Source organism: Engystomops pustulosus, chromosome 4 (genome assembly GCF_040894005.1).
Source record: "Engystomops pustulosus chromosome 4, aEngPut4.maternal, whole genome shotgun sequence".
NCBI classification, from domain to species: domain Eukaryota; kingdom Metazoa; phylum Chordata; class Amphibia; order Anura; family Leptodactylidae; genus Engystomops; species Engystomops pustulosus.
In genome coordinates, this window is record NC_092414.1 from 81,995,879 (window position 1) to 82,019,373 (window position 23,495).

General features: G+C 40.1%; 1 protein-coding gene across 1 annotated transcript in view; it reads left to right on the forward strand.

Annotated features, from left to right (window-relative positions):
• The window catches only part of TMTC2 (transmembrane O-mannosyltransferase targeting cadherins 2), a 208,787-nt gene that overhangs the window by 57,892 nt on the left and 127,400 nt on the right, over positions 1–23,495 (forward strand). Inside the window, exon 3 of the mRNA XM_072146509.1 lies at positions 2,600–3,170. Coding sequence (XP_072002610.1) covers positions 2,600–3,170 — 571 coding nt within the window. The remainder of the gene's footprint in view (positions 1–2,599; positions 3,171–23,495) is intronic.

Here is a 23,495-nt window from a genome sequence, read left to right on the forward strand (position 1 = left end):
GTGGATGGGCGGTATGTTTCCCCTAGGTTTTGCTATTATGCAAGGCCTTAGTGCTTAGGTTGTGTTGTCCAGCACCTTGGACACAGGTGGTGGGAACAGCCCAATCAGCCTGCATAAAGCCGCTGAACAGAGCTGAGAGTGTTGTCTCTATGAGTGGAGGCTGGAGAGCACACAGCCCTGACCTCTGTCCCTGGAGCAGCAAAAGTATTTTTGTTAGTGGTGAGTCAGAGAACCATTGTTTAGTTAGCACCCTGACGGGTAGGATATTATTTTGTTTTTGATGCCTGAATGTGCAGGCTGTTTTATTTTGTTCCTGCTGAAATAAACACAGGCTAGACCTATTTTGGACTGCACTTTGGTGTCACTGTCGTGAACTGCATCACAGCACCCCACTACCACGGTCTCTACTGGGCCAAATCGCCCACAGTATATATTAGTGTATGTATGGAAACCTGTACTTCCTGTTACTTATAAGTCTAATATGCCTCTTGTCATTCATCTCCCAGCTTTTGTTCTGAACTTCAGTGGAGAGCTGACTTTGTAAACCACACTTAAATATGCAGCCCAAGTAATAATGCTAATTTGTGGGTTACATTTGCACATCAGGTCCCATAAATAATGCTCCGCTAGATTCCCAGAAGACTACTCTGTTGCTATATCTCTGTACACAGTATCTCTTTTCCAGCATAATTCCATCATGATGGAATTCCATCTTTGTGTGCATTTTAGAGAATTTATTTTTGGTTTGCTTTAGTCCTCCAACAATAGTGCCAGTCATTGTTAATCTAGCTTTACTAAATCATCATATAGCAAGCTTTTTAACACATCTAGGATACATAAATATCTCATTCATCAATAAATCATTCAAGAAAATGATTTCTCTTTCACGCAAACACATTGGCTTAAGATACTGAAAAGGTCCATTAACAAATGTATAGGCATGAGACAATGGGGCTTATTTACGAAGGGTCCCGCAGCCGCATTTCAGTCGGGTTTGCTGACTTTTCAAGATCGCACCGGCAGGACAGGGATTTAGAAGGGCTTTGTGTCGCACGCAATCAGAATCTGATTTTGGCGCATCGGCTTTCATGCGTCAAATCAGGGGCGTGCTGTCGGACGATCTGACGGATTCAGACAGAGCGCAGGATTTAACTTTAAAATTGTGTCACAAGCCATGCACTTGCATACACTGGGAGGAACATGGTGAACTCCGGCGGACCTGATCGGGGAACAACACACGCAGGATATCGGGCGCACAATCTTAGTGAATCGCCGTAGAGTTCCTTTTTGTCGGAACCGGGTAAGTAAATGTGCCCCAATATTTTAATTAATAATTATGGCACTTAATGGACGAAGATGGAAATGTATTTTATACAATATTATTTTTAAATGGCATATTCTAATGTCTCCTGAATGTGACTAGTGTGTTTATGATTTTTTGCTGGCCATTGCCAGTATAGCCAGATTTGTCATCTTAACTATTACAGGAGCATTGGAGCATGATACTAAGCATGCTGTAAAATATGATCTACAATTGTTGGAGTTAACATTATTTCATGACTTTTACATGTTTTAATACAGACCACATAGATTGTGTTAACTAAACCACAGGAACAAAACACTTGACTTATACCCGTTCTATTTTACTTTGACTTATCATTTGGTAGCATGTGGTGTGGGTTAAAGGAAATCAACCATTTAAAAAAAAACACCTAAAGATACTCACCTATTCTCCTCTTGGCGCTGGTCTTCTCGAAGCTTGACTTGTCGGGGAAACTTCTAATTAGAAGGCTGCTGTGGGGGGACAAGATGTCTGGTGCTACGGGCTGCCATTTATGCATGCCCCCACACCACGGCCCTTGCATGATAGATGCCTCCCTCTCCCATGACATCACTAAGGGGGCATGCATAATTAGCAGCCAGTAGTGGCAGAGATCGCGTCCCCATTCTCCAGCCTGCTAATTATAAGATTCTTTTGTAGGTGATCCCGTCGTGTCACTCTTAGAGAAGACCAGTGCTGGGATTTATATCAAGAGGAGCGTAGGTGAGTATCTTTTAGATGTTTTTACCTTTTTTTTTTTTTTTTTTTTTTTTTTAACTTTTCTTTAATATTGCAGCTCTTTTTAAAATATTCATATTCCTTATTTGAGTCAGATGTTTGATGTATTTATTCATCCGTTGACATTATCAAATAATGTAAATTTGTAAGCATTGTGAAAATTGTGCATCAATGCTTACTTTTTTTGAGAACATTAACAATGGGCCGACTCATGAAGAAATGTGCTTCTTTACTAGTGAATATTTTGTCAATAGAGAGGGGTATAACACACACTTGCCAATGTGATGGCTTATTAGCTATTAGTTTTGCATCCTACGCTAAATAAGATTGATTTCTGACACTTATCTCAGAAACACTCAAGTAATATCACTTTAGAGTTCGGGCACTGTAGGATGGCCATATTTCTCTATCCTGTAAGGACTATGTTGCATTTATAGAACTATAAGTTTGTGTAACAAGGTGAAAAGCAGTTATTATAATTATTGGATTCTCATTGCTTATATTTATCTTAATTATTTTGTCATTTCCTTTTCATTTTAGCCGGGCTATCAAGACAAATCAGGATCTCCTTCCAGAAACACCATGGATCCAAATATTCTTCAATGATTTTTGGGGGACTTTACTTACGCACAGTGGCAGCCATAAATCCTACCGTCCGCTATGCACTCTATCTTTTCGCCTTAATTATATTTTTGGGGGTCTAGAACCCTGGAGCTATCATCTTGTAAATATCCTCTTACATTCAGCAGTCACAGGCCTTTTCACAAATTTTTGTAAAGCTCTCTTTGGCAGTGGATGCTGGACACTCTTAGCTGGCCTTTTATTTGCTTCTCATCCAATCCATACGGAAGCTGTTGCCGGTATCGTAGGACGTGCGGATGTTGGAGCTGGACTCTTCTTTTTACTTTCATTATTATGCTATGTAAAGCATTGTTCAACCAGGAGCTATTCTCTTTGTAGCTGGTGCTGGATCCTTTTTAGTGGATTATGTGCAGCTTGCAGCATGCTTTGGAAAGAACAAGGAGTCACAGTTCTGGCAGTATCTGCTGTTTATGATGTTTTTGTGTTTCACAAATTAAAAATAAGTGAAATAATTTCTGCTGTCTTAAAGGTAAGTAAACATGGAGGTTGCTGCCTTTAAATGAATATAGACATTTAATATACACTGGTTGAAATAAATATTGAACACATTACTAATTTTCTAAGCATATGTATTCCTAAATGTACTATTGACTTAAAATTCTCTCCAGATGTTGGCAACAATATATCATAGATGTCCGTAAATTAAGTTCTTTGTAACAGTGAAAAAGATATTGAACACATGAAGAAAGAGAAGTGTAGAAAGTCATGACACCAGCTGAAATCTATAATTACTGTATATACTCGAGAATAGGTTGACCAGAAGGTACCTAATTTTACCACAAAAAAACTGTGAAAACCTATTGGCCTGTGCATAAGTCTAGGGTGGGAAATGCATTAGTCACAGCCTCCACCCTCTATGTAGCTAGCCAGCCCCCTACAGCCTAGTGTATAGCTAGCCAGGCCACCCATACCCCCCAGTATATAGCCAGCCATTCCCCAGTATATAGCTAGCCAGCCCCCTGCCCACCGGTGTATATAGCCTGGCAGCACCAGTATGCCCAACACATTAAAAAAACCTCAATGCTCACCTTTCCTATACCCCCCCCCCCCCTGCAGGTCTGCCTCTTTCTTCCAGCAGCTGTAGGTCCATGCTTGCTGGTTGTGCACACACTATGACTTCAGCTCCTTTCTGACATCATAGTGTGTGCACCACCAGAAAACGATCCCACGCTGGCCACGAACACATTATGGCGGCTGGCATCATAGTGTGTGTGTGGCCAAATTGCACGGGCCTGCCGCTGCCAAAAGTAAGAAGAGCACCTGCGGGGGGCATCGGAAAGGGGAGTGTTTTTTTTTTTTTTTTTTTTACCTGAGTTTAAGCTTGGGAGTTTGGGTTTTTCAGCACATTTTATACTCGGGTCATACCCAAGTATATATGGTAATTAGAAAGCAATCCTGCCACTTAGTGGAAAATAATTTCGTCTGGTTTAACTGATGGGGGTCACATTACCAAAGGGCCACCCAAGAAACCTCTCATGATGGGTAGAACCAGTGAGCTGTCTCAAGACCTTTACAACCTTATTCTCCATAAATCAATTAATTTCATTTGTTAGAGAAGAATTTCTACTAAAGGATGGGATGGGTTGTTGTTTGAAGAATCTAAGAAGTGAACTATATTGAGCTATAAAAATGATTCTGCTAGTTAAAGAGAACAGTAGAACCTATTGTATCTTTTTAAACTTTTTGTGTATATTTCTTTATTTTGTTGATGGTAAGTAAGGTATCTCAAAATCTTTGTAACTCACCACTCGAGTTGTGTGTATGACATGGCCTACTTTGGTCCAATTTGGTTTTCCATTGCACTAAATTGCACCCTGCTATTTTTTTCAATAGCTTCTTTAATTCTGCTGTACAGAGAAATAATGTTTCCCACATGAAAGCTGCTCTTATGGCAAAATCTCCAGTGACATTTGCATATATTTGTAAATGTTGCTTTTACAGTTTTTGTTGAGTACATATAAAGCGGCTTTTATTTTAGGCTTAATGTCGCTCATCCCCCTTTGCTTCCTTATTACCAATGACAATTGCAATCCCCTTTGATTGGGTTTTGTAAAGCTTTAGCATTTTCTTGCAAATCCTTGTTTTCCTGAATGGGTTAATTATCTCCTTAATTCTCTTCTGGCCTCGATTCTCCTCTCCTGGCTGCATCTTTTAGTAATCCCCCCCCCCCCTCCTTTTCCTACCCGCCATTATCTTGGATCGTTCCCAATGTATTCCGCACCATGCCCAAAGCCAAAATACAATGCAAACATCTGGCAAAACCGTTAGTGTGTTTGTTTTCTTTATTGATTCATTTTAATAGTCACTGCAAAGGACGTACAACAAAATATGGACTGTGTGTTCCTGATGTACTTATCAGGGTCTTGTATCTGACATGTAATATTTTCCATTGTGAAAGATGAGATGTTTATACAATGCTTTTTATTTGTTCCTCTTCGTTTGTGTGGATGATGCATAATTACAGACACCTACAAGGTTTTTCTTTTATTCAAGTAAATCAGAGAAGACTCCACTACCAGGTGTATAATGGTGTGTTTAACTACAGTGCAGGAAAAGAGTGAAAGAGATGGATGAGGAATGGCAGGTCCTGCTGTGCATTAATGACTTGGTGTCATCGCTCTCCGAGTGTCAGGTGGGGCAGAGCTGACGTGTCCAAGCTCTGTATTACCAGATGGTTATTGTGAGCTCAGTTGGTTTGATTATTGTTGTCGTTCCTCCAAAGGCCATATGTTAAACCCCACAACTATAGAAATACATGTATATCATCCAAATATGAATAGATAATATACAAATGTTAATACAAATGGGTATATTTATTTTGGCGTGTTCAAACTAAAATTTAATTTGATGTGCATATATTTTTCTAAATGCCTAATTATATATAGCGCCTATAGTGGTCTACTGAATTTAGTCCCTTTTGTAGGCCTGGCAAATAAAATGGTGGCATGCGCCATCAATACTTTGTCTGTTTCCAGGTTAGAATATCTTCACAATATAATATAGCAGTTCACATGAAGATCGTTTTTTTTTTTGGGTTCTCTGAAATTTGCTTTGCCATGTGTATCAGTGCTGTATGGATGAAAGTATTCAGACCCCTTTAAATGTTTCACTCTTTGTTTGGTAAGATCAAAAAAAGTTCTTATTTTTTGCTCAATAAGGTACACTTTGCACCCCATCCTTCTTCTTTTTTTTTTTTTTTTTTTTTTTTTTTTTTTTGATAATTTACTAAAAAAGGAAAAACTAAAATATCCCATGGTCATAAATAGAAACAGATGTTTGTCCCAAGTCATCTTGGGAATGATGCAAGTTTTTCACACCTGGATTTGGGGATCCTCGACCACTCTTCCTTGCAGATCCTCTCCAGTTCCATCAGGTTGGATGGTAATCGTTGGTCGAGTCCATTTTCAAGTCTCTCCAGAGATGCTCAGTCTTGTTTAAGTCAGGGCTCTGGCTGGGCAAGTCTTCTCTATTTGTGCTTAGGGTCAATGGGGCAGATTTATCAACTAGAATATTTCTAGTTTCCCATGGCAACCAATCACAACTCCTTTCATTTTAATAGTGCTCATGAATATTTTAAAAGGGAGCTGTGATTGGTTGCCATGTGCAACTAGAAATATTCAGACAGATTGATAAATCTGACCCAATGTCTTGTTTTCAAGGTCTGAGGCCCAGAACACTCTGGAAGAGGTTTTCATCCAGGAAATCTCTGTACTTGGCCACATTCATCTTTCCTTCAATTGCAACCAGTTGTAGTGTTGGGATTGTATTTAACAGGTGATAAGTAGTGCATGTTTTTTTTTTTCCACACATACCACTTAGAATAAACACCTAAAAGTTCAATCGTTGTCTCATCAGACCAGAGAATTTTGCAAACTGTATGCACATTTTCATATGTCTTACACTGAGGAGAGGACTCTGCCATAAAATCCCAACCAGTGAAGGGTTGCAGTGGTAGGGGACTTAGTGAAACTTCTTTCCGTCTCCCTACTGCATCTCTGGAGCTAAACAACAGGGATCTCCTTTACCTCTCTCACAAAGGTTCTTCTCCCACGATTGCTTGGTTTGGCTGGATGGCCAGGTCGAGGAAGAGTTGTGTTTGTACCAAACTTCTTCCATTTAAAGATTACGACTGCCACTGTGCTCTTAGAACCTTGAGTACTGCAGAAATTATTTTTTAGTCTTGGCCAGGTCTGTGCCTTGCCACAATTGTCTCTGAGCTCCTTGGGCAATTCCTTTGTTTTCTCCTCTGACATGCACTGTGAGCTGTGAGGTCTTAAATAGACAGTTGTGTGCCTTTCCTAATCAAGTCCAATCAGTTTAAGTAAACACAACTGGACTCCAAAGAAAGAATAGAACCATCTCAAGGAGGATCAGAAGGAAATGGACAGAATAGGACTTTTCACATATGATCGTAACGCACCTCGCCGGCCCACTCCCGGCTGGCCACGCCCTCTGCTTGGCCGGCCGCACCCCACACTCGCGCCCCTTCACGCCCACTGCTGTGAAGGTGGCGGAGAGGGCAAAATAATTGCAAGTGCTAGCAATAAGCTAACATTTGCTATTATTTCAGGGCCTCTGCACAACTCACGTGGCACAGAGGTCCTGATAAATATGCCCCATATCTTTAATTCTACCATGGAAGACCACCCTGTTCATCTGGAGAGGCCTAGGTATTGCCTAAGTCTGTCTGGTTAGCGAGGCTTGGTTATCATCCCAGTTTGTCTGCTTAGCTTAAAGGGGAGGCTACAAAAGGGGTAAGTATAAGGCCCTAAAAGGGTCACCAATTGTATACTTGCACTGATAATTACTGGGTATTACCGGGAGTCTCGTGACCCATTGCTCATGGCAAAGAACGGAAAACTTTATCAGGGTAGGTATAATATGGGTCACACTATTGGGGTCTTCTACTTTGTTAAAATTACCTATAACCCCATGAATAATAATTCAACGTGTACTTTCCTATTGGTAAATGAGGTTGGGGCACCGAAGGCCAAAGCTCTGACAGTCTTTGGTTCAGCAACATAACCATGCCACAGTAAAGCAAGTTGAAAATTTGTTATGAGTTGTATATAGGAGACAAAAACATTAAACATAATAACATGAATATAAGCAATAATGTTCATTTCAGCCAGGACATCCAACATGTCTGGTGCAGGCAGGCAATTGCCTACGTCACCTCAGAAATAAGAATGAAGACTCGTCCACACTTCAGACTGACCTTCCACTATAGGCTTTATTAGAAAAGCTTCTGAGCGCAGGAAATAGATCTAATAAGGACAATATAGCAGAGCAGAATATCCAGGTCCACAAATGCAGATTCACATAAGCAGAGCAGAGTCTGCTTATTAGAAGTTATATTTTGTGACTGTGTGCACAGTGTCATATCTAGTGCATTTGGTTGCATACACAGCAATGTCAATTGCAATCTGTTTCCAGATCTGTCTGATGGACAAAATTTTGCTATGTATTTAGTTTAAGGATAAAGTCATGTTTCATGTGAACTGACTTCCTTTAAAGTAGTCTGGGCCATATTTCATGTTGTTATTGGGGGCATAATGTAACAAATGGCTTAAAGGCATGACTTTTTCCAGATGATTACAGAGCAGATCTCAATATGGCTGCCACGTCTGGCTTGGAAGGGTGAATGGAGGCTGATTTATAATTACGGAATGTGCAGCTGTCTAAAAGTTCTAATTTAACATAAAGAAATGCAGAGGCACGCACTTGTCACAAAATCCCTTAGGAGCAGATTAGGATTGATGGTGTTGGTTGAGCTAAGGCATGTTTTACTAATTTATTTGTAGTTCAGGGTAGACAAGCTGCGCCCCTGGGAAAGCATGTGTGTACATGATGGTAACATCAGAACGCTTGACATGATGGTCCAGCTCTGGCGCTGTGGTGTTAATTCTTCTGAGTATTGGGTTATAGGCTTGTGAAAGATACTGTAAATAATACGGGTATATGAAACACCCATTAGGTTTTGGATGCAGACTTGGGTGAAATTTTAGGGTTTTCTGTTACAAACTGAATTTGACTATCCAAGCAGCTTTCACTATAGTTGTACTGAGCAGTTTGGCAACAAAAGAGATTGAGGTTGGATTTACTAAGTTTTTTAATATTAGTTGAAAAGTCAGACTTGTATAGTATTTTATCTCTGTCAAGTGGAACTTGAAGGAAAGTTTTTGGTACACAACAAATAAAGGAATCCAGCACTTTAAAAGAAAACTCTGTCCTTTATTATTAAAAGCTTGACACCACATGCAAGGTAGACTGTACATGTAGAACAAGTTTTTGGTACCCTAATATTGTAATGAATTCCTTGCCCATAGCATCAACCTGTTGCCCTCTCCCCAGCGGGATGTGCATGTGCATGGGACTCCCAGGAGAAGACAAGGGAAAGGTACCAAAGATGTGGAGAATAGTTATAAAAGTGAAGCCTACAATGTTTATGTCCCATGTGTTGAACAAGTCTACAGGCTTTACAGATGTAATGATGCAGAATGACATGTCATTAGTGAATTGTAGTCTTTTATTGAAACCCGGTTGAGCAACCGAGTGGCTTAGAATAGGCTTATAGTTGATTTACATAATTCTGACAACTAAAACAAATGGTCTGCATAACTGTATGCTTGGATATTTCTATAGATGTACCCCAATATTTTCTAAAGTAGAGCTCTTCTGAGGAAAACTGGTTTCACAATTCACATAGAAGTTAGGTTTCCCAAAACTCTTTTTGGTGGAGTCTTACTGTTAGATTATTTTCATTTTCCCCCCAGTGTTTTATAAGACATCCAGTATAAAGTGACCAAGTAGATGGGGGAATGGGTGCGGAGCAGTGTCACTGTCTTCTGTGTTTGCTGGAGAATGGCAATCCGTTGGAAAGCCTAATGAATTCCTTTTCCCACTTTACTGAAAAGAACAGCCGAGATTAGAACACATTAGCCTGGCTTGTGATAGAATAACAATCATCTCCTGGGTTCCTCTAAACTAATCTCTTACCCGTTGCAGCTAACTGCCAATTATTAGGTCTACTTTGTTAATTGTGAAATATGCTAATGCACTAATTAATAGAATGAGCTAATCAGTAGCTTTGTATGTTTACCGTAGTCTTAATTAACTCTGTTGACAATCATGGAAGCTATTAAACGAGACATCGTTGATCTTTTGTGGTAATTAAATGTTGCCTATTGTTTCCCCATAATAGGCAAACATGGGTCATGGAGCTTTAAGAAGCTGAAGAATGGATAGGTACTTGAAGGTATCTTTATGACCATCGGGTAGCACATCTATAAAATGCCTGAAGAGTTATAAAGGACCTTATGGAAACCTATTGTTACATGGTCATAGTCCATAATCTCTTGGTATTTTCCTTTTGGGTGACTAAGTCTTTGCCCTAGTTTTTAAAAGTTGTACAAAATGGGGAGTCTAAAATGCTGCTCTAGACAAAAAGACTTCCCACAACAAAATCCACTGTTCGAAAAAAGATGAGATTCCCTGTAATAGTAACTAAGAAGACGGTGTGCTTCTTTATGACATGGTTAGCGTCTCAGACTTGCATCTTCAATAACAGTATAAAATGTGTTAGTGTTCATAAATATATTTGTGCCAAGCCCATAAAATAAAGTTTGCTAGAATTTCTGGACAGATTTCTTTTCCCACTCTGTTTAATTATACATTCTACAATGACTTTACTTGTGGCTTGGCCCGTCTAATATCTGTGCTAGCCAAGATGCTTGAAAATGTGCCATTGCTGACTGGTAGATGTTGAAGTGAACGCATACATCTCCTGTGACTTGCTTCATATGTTTTATCTTTGCATGTGTTATTCCAGTCTTTGGAGACTGCTTCCTTTTTGATACCTTTTAAATATTTTAAAACTGCAAATTGTGCTCAGCTCCGAAATTCCATACCACAATTTTTTTTTAATTTAGGATGAAAAATGCTTGGTGTTTATGAAACTTTAATTGTCCTTCCAGCACATTGAAGTCAGTTCATCCCATTTTTTTATCTGTGGCTACAAAAATGAAATTAGTTTGCAAACGACTTCAATGGAGGAGCTGGTCATCCTGAATAGTTAAAAATAAGTAAAAAAACTAACAAAAAAAAACTAGAACAAACCGTGAGGTACCCGACTTGTGCTCTCTTTTTCTCTTTTTGCAAGGACAGATGTGGGCCTATTGAAGGCCCGCTGGTCTGACCTGAGCATATGTCTAATATATGTCCTGGTCCCACAAATACTCCCGCCCTGACAAGGATGGTCCCGATACTGTCCCTAACAATCACTGTTAGTCCCTAATACCATTAAATATACAATCCCTACACATTTCATGCGTCATGCAACACAATCATCAGTGGAACATCAGGGGTACAAATACTAATGAATAATTCATACAATAGGTATATTCTGATGTTGCATACATGACATCAGACATGAATTGACATTACAAAAAAACAATCAGACCATTAAAGACGTACATTAAAAACATGTTACAGAAACGGGACCCACTTAACCAGTCAGCATTCAATTTATCAGTTATTAAAGTGCAAATGCTTGATCAACTTTACCCTTTATTGCAAACTCTTAATATCACAAATGGAACAAGCGTTAATTAAACATTTCAGTTTTACATTTTAGTAGATTAAATGTACTACTAAACCAGCTCCTCTGGGTCATTAATTGTCTAATATACACGGTGACTGGGGTCCATAATTTTTTGAAAATGGGCCATTATGTTTTCCTATGATATCATCCTAGCACTCTTGTCTAACACCTATAACCAATCCAGCCCCCACTTAGAAATGCCAGATCTCCTAGATGCCACTGCAAAAAAACAGAACGCTTCCAACTGCTGTACACTTCCATCTTCCAACTGGAAGAAACTTTTTGGGTATCCAATGACCTTAATGAATGTAAATATTAAAGTCTATTACTACCTCTCTTAAGCAGCCTCTCCATATGGGAATTCAATTATGTTTGGGGCCCAGATATTTGTATTCTGACACCTGTTCTAACTCTGTGCCCTCATTATTGGTAAAATCTCTATTCCCCTTAACTTCCTGAAATCTATCACTAGTGACTTCATTTATATGGAGTCTGTTTTAACTGCACCATGGTAGCTTGGTAGTCTGCTTCATTATTGTCTTGTATACAACTGACAACAATTGAGTTATTAAAGATTTTTTGAAGAAAGCACCTTTCACTGTTTTTCTGAATATTGGCCATAGAGACCTTATTTGACAATGTTGTCCCTAGTTTGACTTTTTGAGGCCTTTCCGCTTGATAATCCCGAATACAATCAATTGTTTTGTCTACTACATTCAAGTATCAAGTGTTGAAAGCGATAATCATACCAAGAAAGGTGTTACGAACCATAGTATCTCCTCCATGGCCATCACCATTTTATGCAGCATATGAATCATAGCGTCATCAACACCAAGGCCCTTTCTGTATGCAAATAGAATGGGGTAAAATTAACAACCATCCAATTTGATAATTTACTTTTATCATTACCAGAACCATCACTATAAATTAGAGATGGAACCAAAAATAAACAAGTTTTCCTAATAAATTTGATGTACACAAAAAGGTACAATTATAAAAATTCAACTGAACCTGAAAAAAAATCAATACGGCTATGATAATGGAAATGATAAAGTATGGGATTTGGTATGTCCGGCTAAAAAAAGCTGTAAATAGGCTTGTTCGTAAAGGGAACCTGTCACCACATTTTCACAAATACAGCTAGTGACATAGCCCTATTAACTTACACCCTGCTTGTAGCTTTAAACAGTTTATCCTACATTCCCATAAATCATTTATTTGATATTACCTGGCTTCAGAGGAGCAGTGTCTATGGCTGGCCCCTCCCGTCTACTTCCTATGTCCCATACCTACTCCTTCCCATGGGGCTGATGGAGATCACCGAGTGCGGCGCTCTGCAATTTCCGGCATCTCCATAGAGATTAATGGAGCAGTCATGCGGTCATGCACGACCGCTCTACTCTGGCGGAGCGACGAGGGGTCCGACGGACCCCTTGTTTTTGTTCTCTGTGGTGGTCTCATCAGCGATGCGATAAGCAAGTTAGGCCCTATCCCGTGGATAGGGCCTAACTTGTGTTCATGGGAAAACCCTTTTAATGTCATTGGACTCACACCAGGTGAATTGCACATAAGTTTACAGTGATAAGGGCAATGCTTTCTAATAGTTTTAAATTAAGTCTTTATTTTGGGTTGGTTAATTTGCATGACAGGTTCTCTTTAAGGGGTTAAGCATTTGTTACAAATATGGCGAATATGCTATTGGTGTCTGATTCGTGTTTTTGAGGCATGGTTTCACAATGGGGCAAGTTAGAGTTCTCCAATTAAAATCGCCTTCTAGGCGTGTGTAAAACATTGGTTTGAAAACATAACGCCTGGTTTCCCAGCCTCATCAGTTAAAAAAAACTGACCTCTCATCAGTTTTTTTGGCGGACTCCGACTGCTATTGCCCTTTGTTGTTTTCAGTGATGCAGATCATGGACTGTATTCAAATTTTTTTTTTCCGCGGACCAGAGAGTAGTGGGAGAAACTCAATGTGAAAACACCCATAGAAATCAATGGCTCAGTAGAGGAATCCAAGAAAATCGCTTGAACCACGAATGTGAAAAACAACGCCATTGTGAAAGAGTCCTTACTAAGAATCAGTATCCCATGTACACATGTGCATTCAGGTATTCTCCATTCACATACAAATCATTGAACCACAATTGCAGTCAGTAGGTAGATCATTCCAATCACAAAATTAATAACAAAAACTGTAACTGCCATAAAAACTTTCAAAAAATAACTGACCCTAAATGAGATGTGAACAAAACATTATGTGCATGTCACTGCCTGGGGTTGTGTTGCATGAGGCTAGCACTGAGCACTGTATGTACCCCTCATATTAATATACAGGCAGTCCCCGGGTTACATACAAGATAGGGTCTGGAGGTTTGTTCTTAAGTTGAATTTGTATGTAAGTCGAAACTGTATATTTTATAATTGAAGTTCTAGACAAATTTTTTTTCTTTTGCCCCAGTGACAATTGGAGTTTCAAAATTTTTGCTGTAATTGGCCCAAGGATTATCAATAAAGCTTCATTACAGACACCTTACAGCTGATCATTGCAGTCTGGGGCTATAGTATCACCCAGAGAGCTTCACCAGTGGTCACAGTGGGCAGAGGGGTCCGTCTGTAACTATGGGTTGTCTGTAAGTCGGGTGTCCTTAAGTAGGGGACCGCCTGTATTATCTTTATTCAGTAGAATTCTTACAATTTGATATGATCTAGTTAACCTTAGGCTTTGCATCATTGTAACCGTGTGGTTTTTTTAATCTTGTCGCTGTCTCACGGGAGCTTGTAATTTGTAGATAAAATGTAACTTGATTCTGTACTTGTCTTGCTTTTACCTGCTGTAAAAACAAGTTTTTGTTCTACATTTTAAGTTTATTTTAGTGTTTTAAACTTAAACCTTTTAAATCTCCAGACCACGTTCTCTCCCCATACACCCATGAGACTGTATATCACACACTCAGCGCATATTAACAATAATAATAAATAGACTCTGTTGTGTTTTATTATATTTTCTGAGCTTTATCTGTTTTTGTTTGCTGTTCCATGAATTTATATTCTCCTAATGGCTCAGTCACACAGCCGTTATGGGTGCTGGTATCTGGTTGCATGATTTGCGACCAGATCTATGGTTCCTGGGCATGGTGTGGTGGCACACGATGTGTCACCGCACCACCACCAACTCATGCACTCATCTGTCTGTGAAGGGAGGAGGGGTGAAGAGCGCTGACTTCTCCCCCATCCACCTCCTGGCTCTGTGCTCGCCTGAGATCCGATCTGGGCAAGCACGCTGCCAGCTAAATGTTCCCTAAATAATATGAGATATGAGTATGTAGTCGGGGGGGACTGAGCTGTTTGCCCTTTAGCTAACTGTGTAAAGGGGTCCTTTCTGTTTAGTATTTGTAAGCGTGGTTGGTTCCCCCTTGTGGAGTGGATATATCTACAGTCCATGTAACCATCCAAATACAGAAGTAAAACACAAAGGAGATGATATAAGGTGCAGGTGTGGATTCCCACAAAGGTGTAGAAGGCAGGGGGCAAGGTACCATGGATCAAATGAGATGCAGAGGCAATGACAGGTTGGGGCAGTATACAGACAGAATTTCCTGTGGACAGCAGGCAAGGGTAGGCAAGACAGTGCAGGTCAGCAACGAGCTACTAGTAAATTGGTAGTCTGAAGCAGTCATGGGGGGAATGAGCCAATGAACAGAACTGGAACAGTCCGTGGAAAAACACATTCCAGAAGCAGGGCTAGTACTAACTTACTAGCTTAGGCGCAAGGGATAGGGGCAGGCCATGATGAAGAGTGTTCTCAAAATGGAAAAAAAAAACCTTAGGTGAGCGGGATGAGTTTGGTTAAAAAAAAATAAACGTAGTTGCCTCTGCAGCCTCTCCTGGCTTCCAGCGCTGCAATCTCTCCGGTCCGTGCCCGATGTAAACAAACAGGGGTACGGAAGTTGTGCTTAATTCAGCTTCCGGTCGCTCTTGCCCACCCGTCCCTGTTGCCAGCTTTGTATAATGCAGGACGGGTGGGCATGGGTGGACGAAGCTGAACGTGTTGCACATACATAGTTTTTTGGGTTTTTTTTTAACCCGCCCCATCCTGGCCACCCAAGGGTATTTTTTATACCCTAGGACAACCGCTTTAAGGTGCTGGATTTATCAAACTTATTTTGTGGGCACTTTGTATATATTTGCGGGATTGCATGAATAGGCAGGAAAATCTTTACAGCTACATTGGCCCTTTTAGAAAAGACCCACCCACAGATAACTGGTTATAGCTATTGCAGCATCAGTTTCAGGACTGCTCCAGAAAGATACTAATAGGAAATTTTGAGACTCTGGTGAGTCTCACTCGGGACAGTGACGATAACACCTGTACAGTTTAGATTATGTAGTTACTGTATAGTAAAATGAAAGAAATAAGTTTATTATTGAGGGATTGCAGTACTGGTATACCCCTAACCTCCCAGCTACTGAAAATGTATTCAGCATGTATGAGGATACTGATGAGATGGGCCAGGTTACCCAAATTTCATTAGTCACCGCCTCTGGTATATGACACATGTCCACAGATGGCTGAGCTTAGATTATAGCAGTCAAACACAACCTGTAATTTGATCATTTGGATTTACATTAGAGCCGGCCAAGTATAAGTAATATGACAGCCTGCTTTTCATAGTGACCTCATGTTGCTCAGAGCTATATGTAAAATGTCATGTTGTTGGCTCATGTTCCTACAAAAGGCTAAATTTATTGGCAATCGTGACACTTGGTAAATGACGAGACCTAGTGGTTTCACAGAGCAGTTAGATGTATTATGACTTGTTACAAATTCTGATACAAGAGGCAGTGTTTCCTCTTATGATAATACATTTTGGCGCAGAAAATACCCCTAGCAACAGATGTGTTATTTTTCCTACTTCCAGAAAAATTCCACCTATTGCATCCAGTGGTGCCAGAGGGTGTTGAGATTATCATACGCCGGTGCACAAGTGCGGGCATATGATAATTTTCCACAATGACTCTGTGTGTATGTATGTGTGTACGTTTACAGTGCCTTGCAAAAGTATTCCGCCCCCTTGAACTTTTCTACCTTTTGGCATATTTCAGGCTTCAGACATAAAGATTAAAATTGTCATTTTTTTTGGTGAAGAGTCAACAACAAGTGGGAGACAATTGTGAAGTGGGACGAAAGTTATTGGATATTTTAAAGTTTTGTAAAAAATCCTAAACTGAAAAGTGGGTGTGCTATATTATTTGTTCCCATAAGTTAATACTTTGCAGCTCCATCTTTTTCTAGTTGCAAGTTGCTTAGTGTATATCTTAGTTTTGCACATGGAGAGACGGAAATTCCTGGCCATTCTTCCTTAGAAAACAGAGTTTGTGAACAGCAGTTTTCAGCTCTTTACGCAGATTCTCGATGACTTGGCCATTCTAACACCTGGATATGTTTATTTGTGAACCATTTCATTGTAGATTTAGCTTTGTTTGCAGGTAGTGCAGTTTGCACTGATCTCAGAGTGCACCACTTTTTTGGTGCATCTTAAACAAAAGGGGTGTGATTAATTTCTGTTGGACTTTGCGTGTTTAATCTTGCACACAGTCCGACTGAGCACCAGAATGCCCGCTTCAGTGCAGAAATTAGTGTCCCGTGAAGCATAGTGCAGCCGCGCCACAAAACGGTCACATGCGACACAAAGGTGGCACAGACTCTTCTTAAATACCTGTGCAAGCAGTTTGCACCTAAAAGAAAGTGCAAAGTCCAACAGAAAACCATGGCCATGGCCCTTAGTAAATTAGTCCCATTGTCTTGTTGGAAGATAAATCTCCATCCCAGTCTCAGGTATTTTGCAGACTCCAACAGGTTTTCTTCCAGAATGGTCCTGTATTTGGCTCCATTAATCTTCCCATCAATTTTGCCCATCTTCCCTGTCCTTGCTGAAGAAAAGCCCAAACCATGATGCTGTCACTACTGTGTGTGTTCAGGGTAATGAGCTGTGTTGCTTTTACACCAAACATAATGTTTGGCATTGTGGGCAAAAAGTTTGATTTTGGTGTCATCTGACCAGAGCACATTCTTCGACATGTTTTTTTTCCCAGGTGGCTTTTGGCAAACTTTAAACAAGACTTTATATGGATATCTTTGAGAAATGGCTTTCTTCTTGCCACTATTCCGTAAAGGCCAGATTTGTGCAGTGTATGACTGATTGTTGTCCTATGGACAGACTCTCCCACCTCAGCTGTAGATCTCTGCGGTTCATCCAGAGTGATCATGTCTGCATCTCTGAGTCTTCTCCTTGTTTGAGATGAAAGTTTAGAGGGCCGGCCGGGTCTTGGTAGATTTGCAGTGATCTGATACTCCATCCATTTCAATAGCTTGCACAGTGCTCCTTGGGATGTTTAAAGTTTGTGAAATCTTTTTGTATCCAAATCCAGCTTTAAATCTCTCTACAACAGTATGACAGACCTGCCTGGTGTGTTCCTTGGTCTTCATGATGCAGAACCCTGAGACTATCACAGAGCAGGTGTATTTATACTGAGACTTGACTACACACAGGTGGATTATATTTATCATCATCAGTCATTCAGAACAACATCGGATCATTCAGAGATACGGGGGACAGAGGGGAGGAATAATATTGCACGCGCCACTTTTCAGTTTTTTTTTTTTTTTTTTTTACAAAAGTTTAAAATATCCAATAAATTTAATTCCACTTCGCCATTGAATCCCACCATGTCTTTCCCAAATAAATAATTTTTATATACTTATGTTTGAAGCCTGAAATGTGCTAAAAGTTCAATGGAGCCGAATTCTTTCGTGTGGCACTGTAAATAATTGTGTTAATGCATATAGACTTCATGCAGAGGTGAACCTTTTTGATTTGTTTTGCAATAAAGTATAAGTAAATCAAAGATAACCCGTATACCATATTTAATATTTCTTTTACAGAAAAACTTGGTATTACCTTCCTTTTAAACCATTAGTCTGTCTCTGCTATGAATTATTTCAGTCTTTATGGGAAACCCGGTAGTGCCAGCACCAATCAGAGGTGCGCTGACCGTTTAAATCTTCGAGTGCCGGTGCGTGCGCCCTAGGGAGCGGGAACGCGCGCGCAGCCTACCCGGGACGGGAACGTGGATAGGGGAGTGCGGGCCAGGGGACGGGGCAGCGCTGCCACTGAGAGGGGCAGGGGTGTGTCTGCGATCTGAAGCATGGATTGCAGGGACACCCATGACATACTGTTTGCTTCTATTGCTAATATTAATATAACGCCAACATATTCTACTTCATTGTGTGTACTCACACTGCAGATTTACTGTACAGTTCTTAAAGATCCGTTTGTAGATTATTAGGTGTCTCATGATTAGAAGAATTCCAGGGTCATAAAATCCTTGAGCAGCATGTTCCCTTTTCTGAAATGTGCCATTCTGTGGCATTACACTTAGAAGTGCCTGCTAAGCTTGTTAAAGTGCTTTCCTCATACTAAATGAGATTACAAGTGATGTAAGCATTAGGTAGCTTTTATTGTAATGCTCCAGCCTCTCTGATGCTGCCTCAGCACTCCTTCACATATTCGACCTTTAAGTCTCTAGTTACCTTGCTAATAGCTGGAGGATTTTCTTGCATTAGAGTGATAAAAAAAAGTTTAATTCTGCTTTATTAAGCATTATTGTTGGCTTTATTCTGCTCTACGAATGGTTAAGTTTTAGATTTTGAGAATTTCCTAACCAATATCTAAATAACAGAAGTCTAATTTTGGCTTTCCTGTAGTGCTGTCCTGGACAGGACGCTTCAGTCTAGATCACAAGTGATTTATATTCTTTCAATTTTAACTCTGTTTTATAATATGTTCTGAGGTGTTCCAGAGGTGTAACCTTGGGGCAAGGCCTCTTGCACATGGATGTATGCTAGCTTTTCCGTCTTTCATATGCCCATATTGTTTTATAGGTCCCTACACATGGCGTTTTTTCCACAGAACCGTGTGCACAACTTGAGTCTTGTGCAGTCTCTTCAATGGTTTTCACCCTCCAATGACATATGGGCCACAAATAAGGGACCCCAGGCAAAAAATGCAAGTGAGTCGGCTCACAAATCTTAGGGTGGGTCGAGATTTTCCAGTTAAGGCTGCCTTATAGGCGTGTGGAGACTTTTATAGCCATTGATGCTTCACTAGGGGATTCTGGGAAATATGCAAATATATTTCCCACCTTGGAAAACATATTTTTACATTTCCCAAACAGAGAAACTAACAAGAACCTTTGCCTAGGCCAGAGGGCTAGCTCTTCTCTTTTCTGCAAATGGGGGTTCCATGTTAGTCAGGGTATCCTCAATTTTAAGTAATTTCCTAGCAGCTCAGTATTCTGAAATAAGTAAATTCAATGGTATATAGAACCTTGAGGCGGGCTAATATAGTCAAATCACATTAACCTCTTCACGCTGGAGATAGGGGGAATGAGTGCTCTTCACCCCTCTCCTCTCCATAGGGAGCCATGCAGCCCGGCCATACATACAGGAAAACTTATAGCATGCTCTATATTTTACCCATCTAAGGCAGGGATGCATGATGCATCAAAATTTCGATACCTTTCCGGTTCTGATCTTGCTCTTTTCGTGAAAATCATCACACAAAAAAAATTCTATAAAAATGGATTTAAAAAATGGTATCTACTCCAGAATGGTACTGGTGTACAGCACAGCATGTCCCACAAAAAATAAGCCATCAGTCAAAAATGTTATACCACTTGGAAGACGGGGTGATGCAAAAACTTTAGATTTTTCCCCACTTTAGGTTTTAATCTGCATGATTTATAAAACAAAAGAAAAAAGGTACAAGTATGGTATTGCTGTAATTGTACTGACCTATGGAATGACGGTAACATGTTTATTAAGATATATGGGGCATACCAAGAAAAAGGAAAAAATCTGATGCATAGCCACTGCAAAATAGTACAGGCAGTCCTCGAGTTACGTACAAGATAGGCTCTGTAGGTTTGTTTTTAAGTTGAATTGGTATGCAAGTCAGAACTGTAAATTTTATAATTGTAACCCCAGACAAATTTTTTTTTTAGGTCTCCTGTGAAAATTGGATTTTAAAAATGTTGGGTTGTCATAAGAACCAGGATTAACAATAAAGCTTAACTAAGAACATATATTTGATAACTGTTTATAGCTGTTTATTGTACCCCAAGTCTAAAGTACAGTAAATTACTAACATCCAGAGGTCCGTTTGTAACTAGGGGTCATCGAGTGTTATTAAGTAGGGGACCGCCTGTATGGGCCGTGCACCCACACAACAAGTAACAAGCCCCAGGAATGTAGGATGGTGTTGCTTTGCACTACAATGACACTTTTTTCGCTTTGGGAAAAGTATGGTGAAACTTTTCCAGGTATCGTATCCCCCTCAAAATTCTGGTATTGGTGCAATTCTAGTCGATGGTATGGTAGGGGATAGGTTAGCATGAAAGAGGCCTTAGTTCTCATTTGCCAACTGTAAGAGTGGATATCCTCTTTAATAGGACATCAGAATTTTGTTTTTAGGTACCACAGTTCACAAGATATGACTGAAGTGGCCACTGTCCAGTCTGTCCGCTGAGTTGCAGTAGACACTTTACAAAAGTACATGCATCCTCTTCCTTTGTCTCTGCACATGGAACGTAATGATGGATTGATACTTTTATATTAATATATTCCGGTAAAGGGTTATATAGTCATTCAGCTTATTAAAATAAAAATTCAGCTGATTCAGGTACCAATGACCCTCAGCCAAGAAGGGGTTAAAATGGCTATTCTGAATACTGAAAAGACTGCACTGATGTAAATGGCACCTTCTGGAGCCTTAGACTCCTGAATTCTGTGAAAAGGGATCTTATTAGTAAAGACAAATGTTGCATGTGAGTAGTATTACGTGAGGCCTACTCATTACCCATGCAGGTTGTCCCCTACTTAAGAACACCCGACTTACAGATGACCCCTAGTTACAACCGGACTTCTGGATGTTAGTAATTTATTATACTGTAGCCTTTTGGCTTAAATAAACGGCTATAACAGTTTAAGGCGTCTGCAATTAAGCTTTATTGTTAATTCTGGTTATTATGACAATCCAATCCAAAAAATGTTTTTGACTGGAGTAACAATTATAAACGATACAGTTCCGACTTGCAAACAAATTCAACTTAAGAACAAACCTACAGAATCTATCTTGTACATAACCTGCCTGTACAAAATTTTTAATACACCCATTTCTACGGCTAGGAGAGCAGGTGCCCAGAGGTGTCACTATCCCGGTATAAGGCACATTATATTCAGAACTTTTCCTGTATGCAATAATATCTATATTTTGTAGGAATAAGTCTCTTACCCTAATCAATGTCTTTAGTTGGGGAAGCCTCCCAAACTTTCCACTGACCAAGTGATAGTTTGTGTAGTCAGGTTGCGCTTTATGGTAACATGCATTCACCTTGGTAGTAAGTGAAAGCTTTGTAGCACAGATCACGCCGGGCAATTTGCATTCTAATTGAAGCTGGGTGCTAAGTTGACATTTGCAGATGTTATAAACAGCTGTGTGCAAAAATAACTGGAAATCAATGCAATTCATCAAAGTGTCTTAACCGCAGATGTATAAATATAGAACGGGCAAAGTGTACGCTGACTGCAGCAATTAAACATGTTAACAGAGATATTAAAATCAATAAAATGACATCCTTAAAGTTATCACTGGTGAAAGAATTCTATTTATTATACAGCCCCATCTTAATAATAAATATCCTTACCTTCTTGCATTATTATGTTGGAGTTTCAGTAAATGACATGTGATATGATTTAATACTTTAACCTCCATGATGGTATTAACACAGGAAAGAGAAAATGGGACACATTTACTAAAAGCAGTGCAGGGTATCATGCAGTGTGCGCCACAATTGTGGTGTTCTCGTCAAAAATGTGTCTTGGACACTTTTTAAAAACCCGTGCAAGCATGAAAGAACGTGCAAACTGCACCATAAAACTGGTTCATGGCCCGGAGGCTGTATTTACATGAAAGTATGCCTGCACGACCAGGGCCGATTCTAGCATATTAAAATGCTGCCCCCCCCCTCGCTCCCTGTTCAGTAAATGCTGAAAACTTTACTAACAATTAACATCCCCACAGGCAGCTCCCTGACACTGTGTGACTGACTACAGGATCTGAGAGGCATTAGTGGCATCTAGTACCTTATAGATGACAATCTCAGGAGGACTTCTCCAATCCATGACGTATCACGGCTGAATTCACGGCCAGATATCTTCAGCTCCGTGCAGCATCTCCACCCGGCGTCCCTAAAAATACCACAGTCACTTACAGTATAAAGTCTCCTGGATAACAACACTGTGCTCCTAAATAATATATAACCCTCACAACACAACTGACCACACTCTCCCCACATATAACACATCCCTTCATTATATATATATAATATATATTTCTACTGGAATTATAGCATGCACAGCACATCAATATACAGACCCCCAACATTTGTTTTACATAATGCAAGGTAATTTAATGTATCTTATAACTAATATATAAGTGCTACCCTGATTAATGTAAATATATAGCACCCCCTAATGAATATATATAATTTATTTTTATAGGCCCCCCCAGTATAAACAGTATCCGGCCCCATATAAATATATACAGCCCCCCCCCAGGAAAATAAGAATCTGGCCCCATATAAATATATACAGCCCCCCAGAATAAACAGAATACGTCCCCCCATATAAATTTATACAGCCCCCCCCAGAGTAAATGGGATCTGGCCCCTTATAAATGTACACAGCCTCCCCAGTAAAAAAAAAAAAAAAAAAAAAAAAAATAGGAATCTGGCTTCATATTAGTTAATATAGAAGTACAGCAGTAATCGCCTTTATATGGCCACATTTATATGTCACTGCACTGTACGGAGCGACGCCAGCAGCCGGAAAGGCACTGTGTCGCTCCGCATGTAAATCACACCTGTTTCTTAAAGAGACAGGTGCTATTTACCTGGAGGGCGATTCGGGCGCCCAAATCGCCCACATTGGAGCGGCAAAATGCCGCTTTTAAAGAGGTCCGCATTCTGCCGCCCGAGGCAAGATTTTCATCTCGCCTCATGGCAGATGCGGCCCTGCGCACGACTACGGTGCCATGGAGAAGAGGAGGGGTGACCCCTCTCCTCTCCATAGCG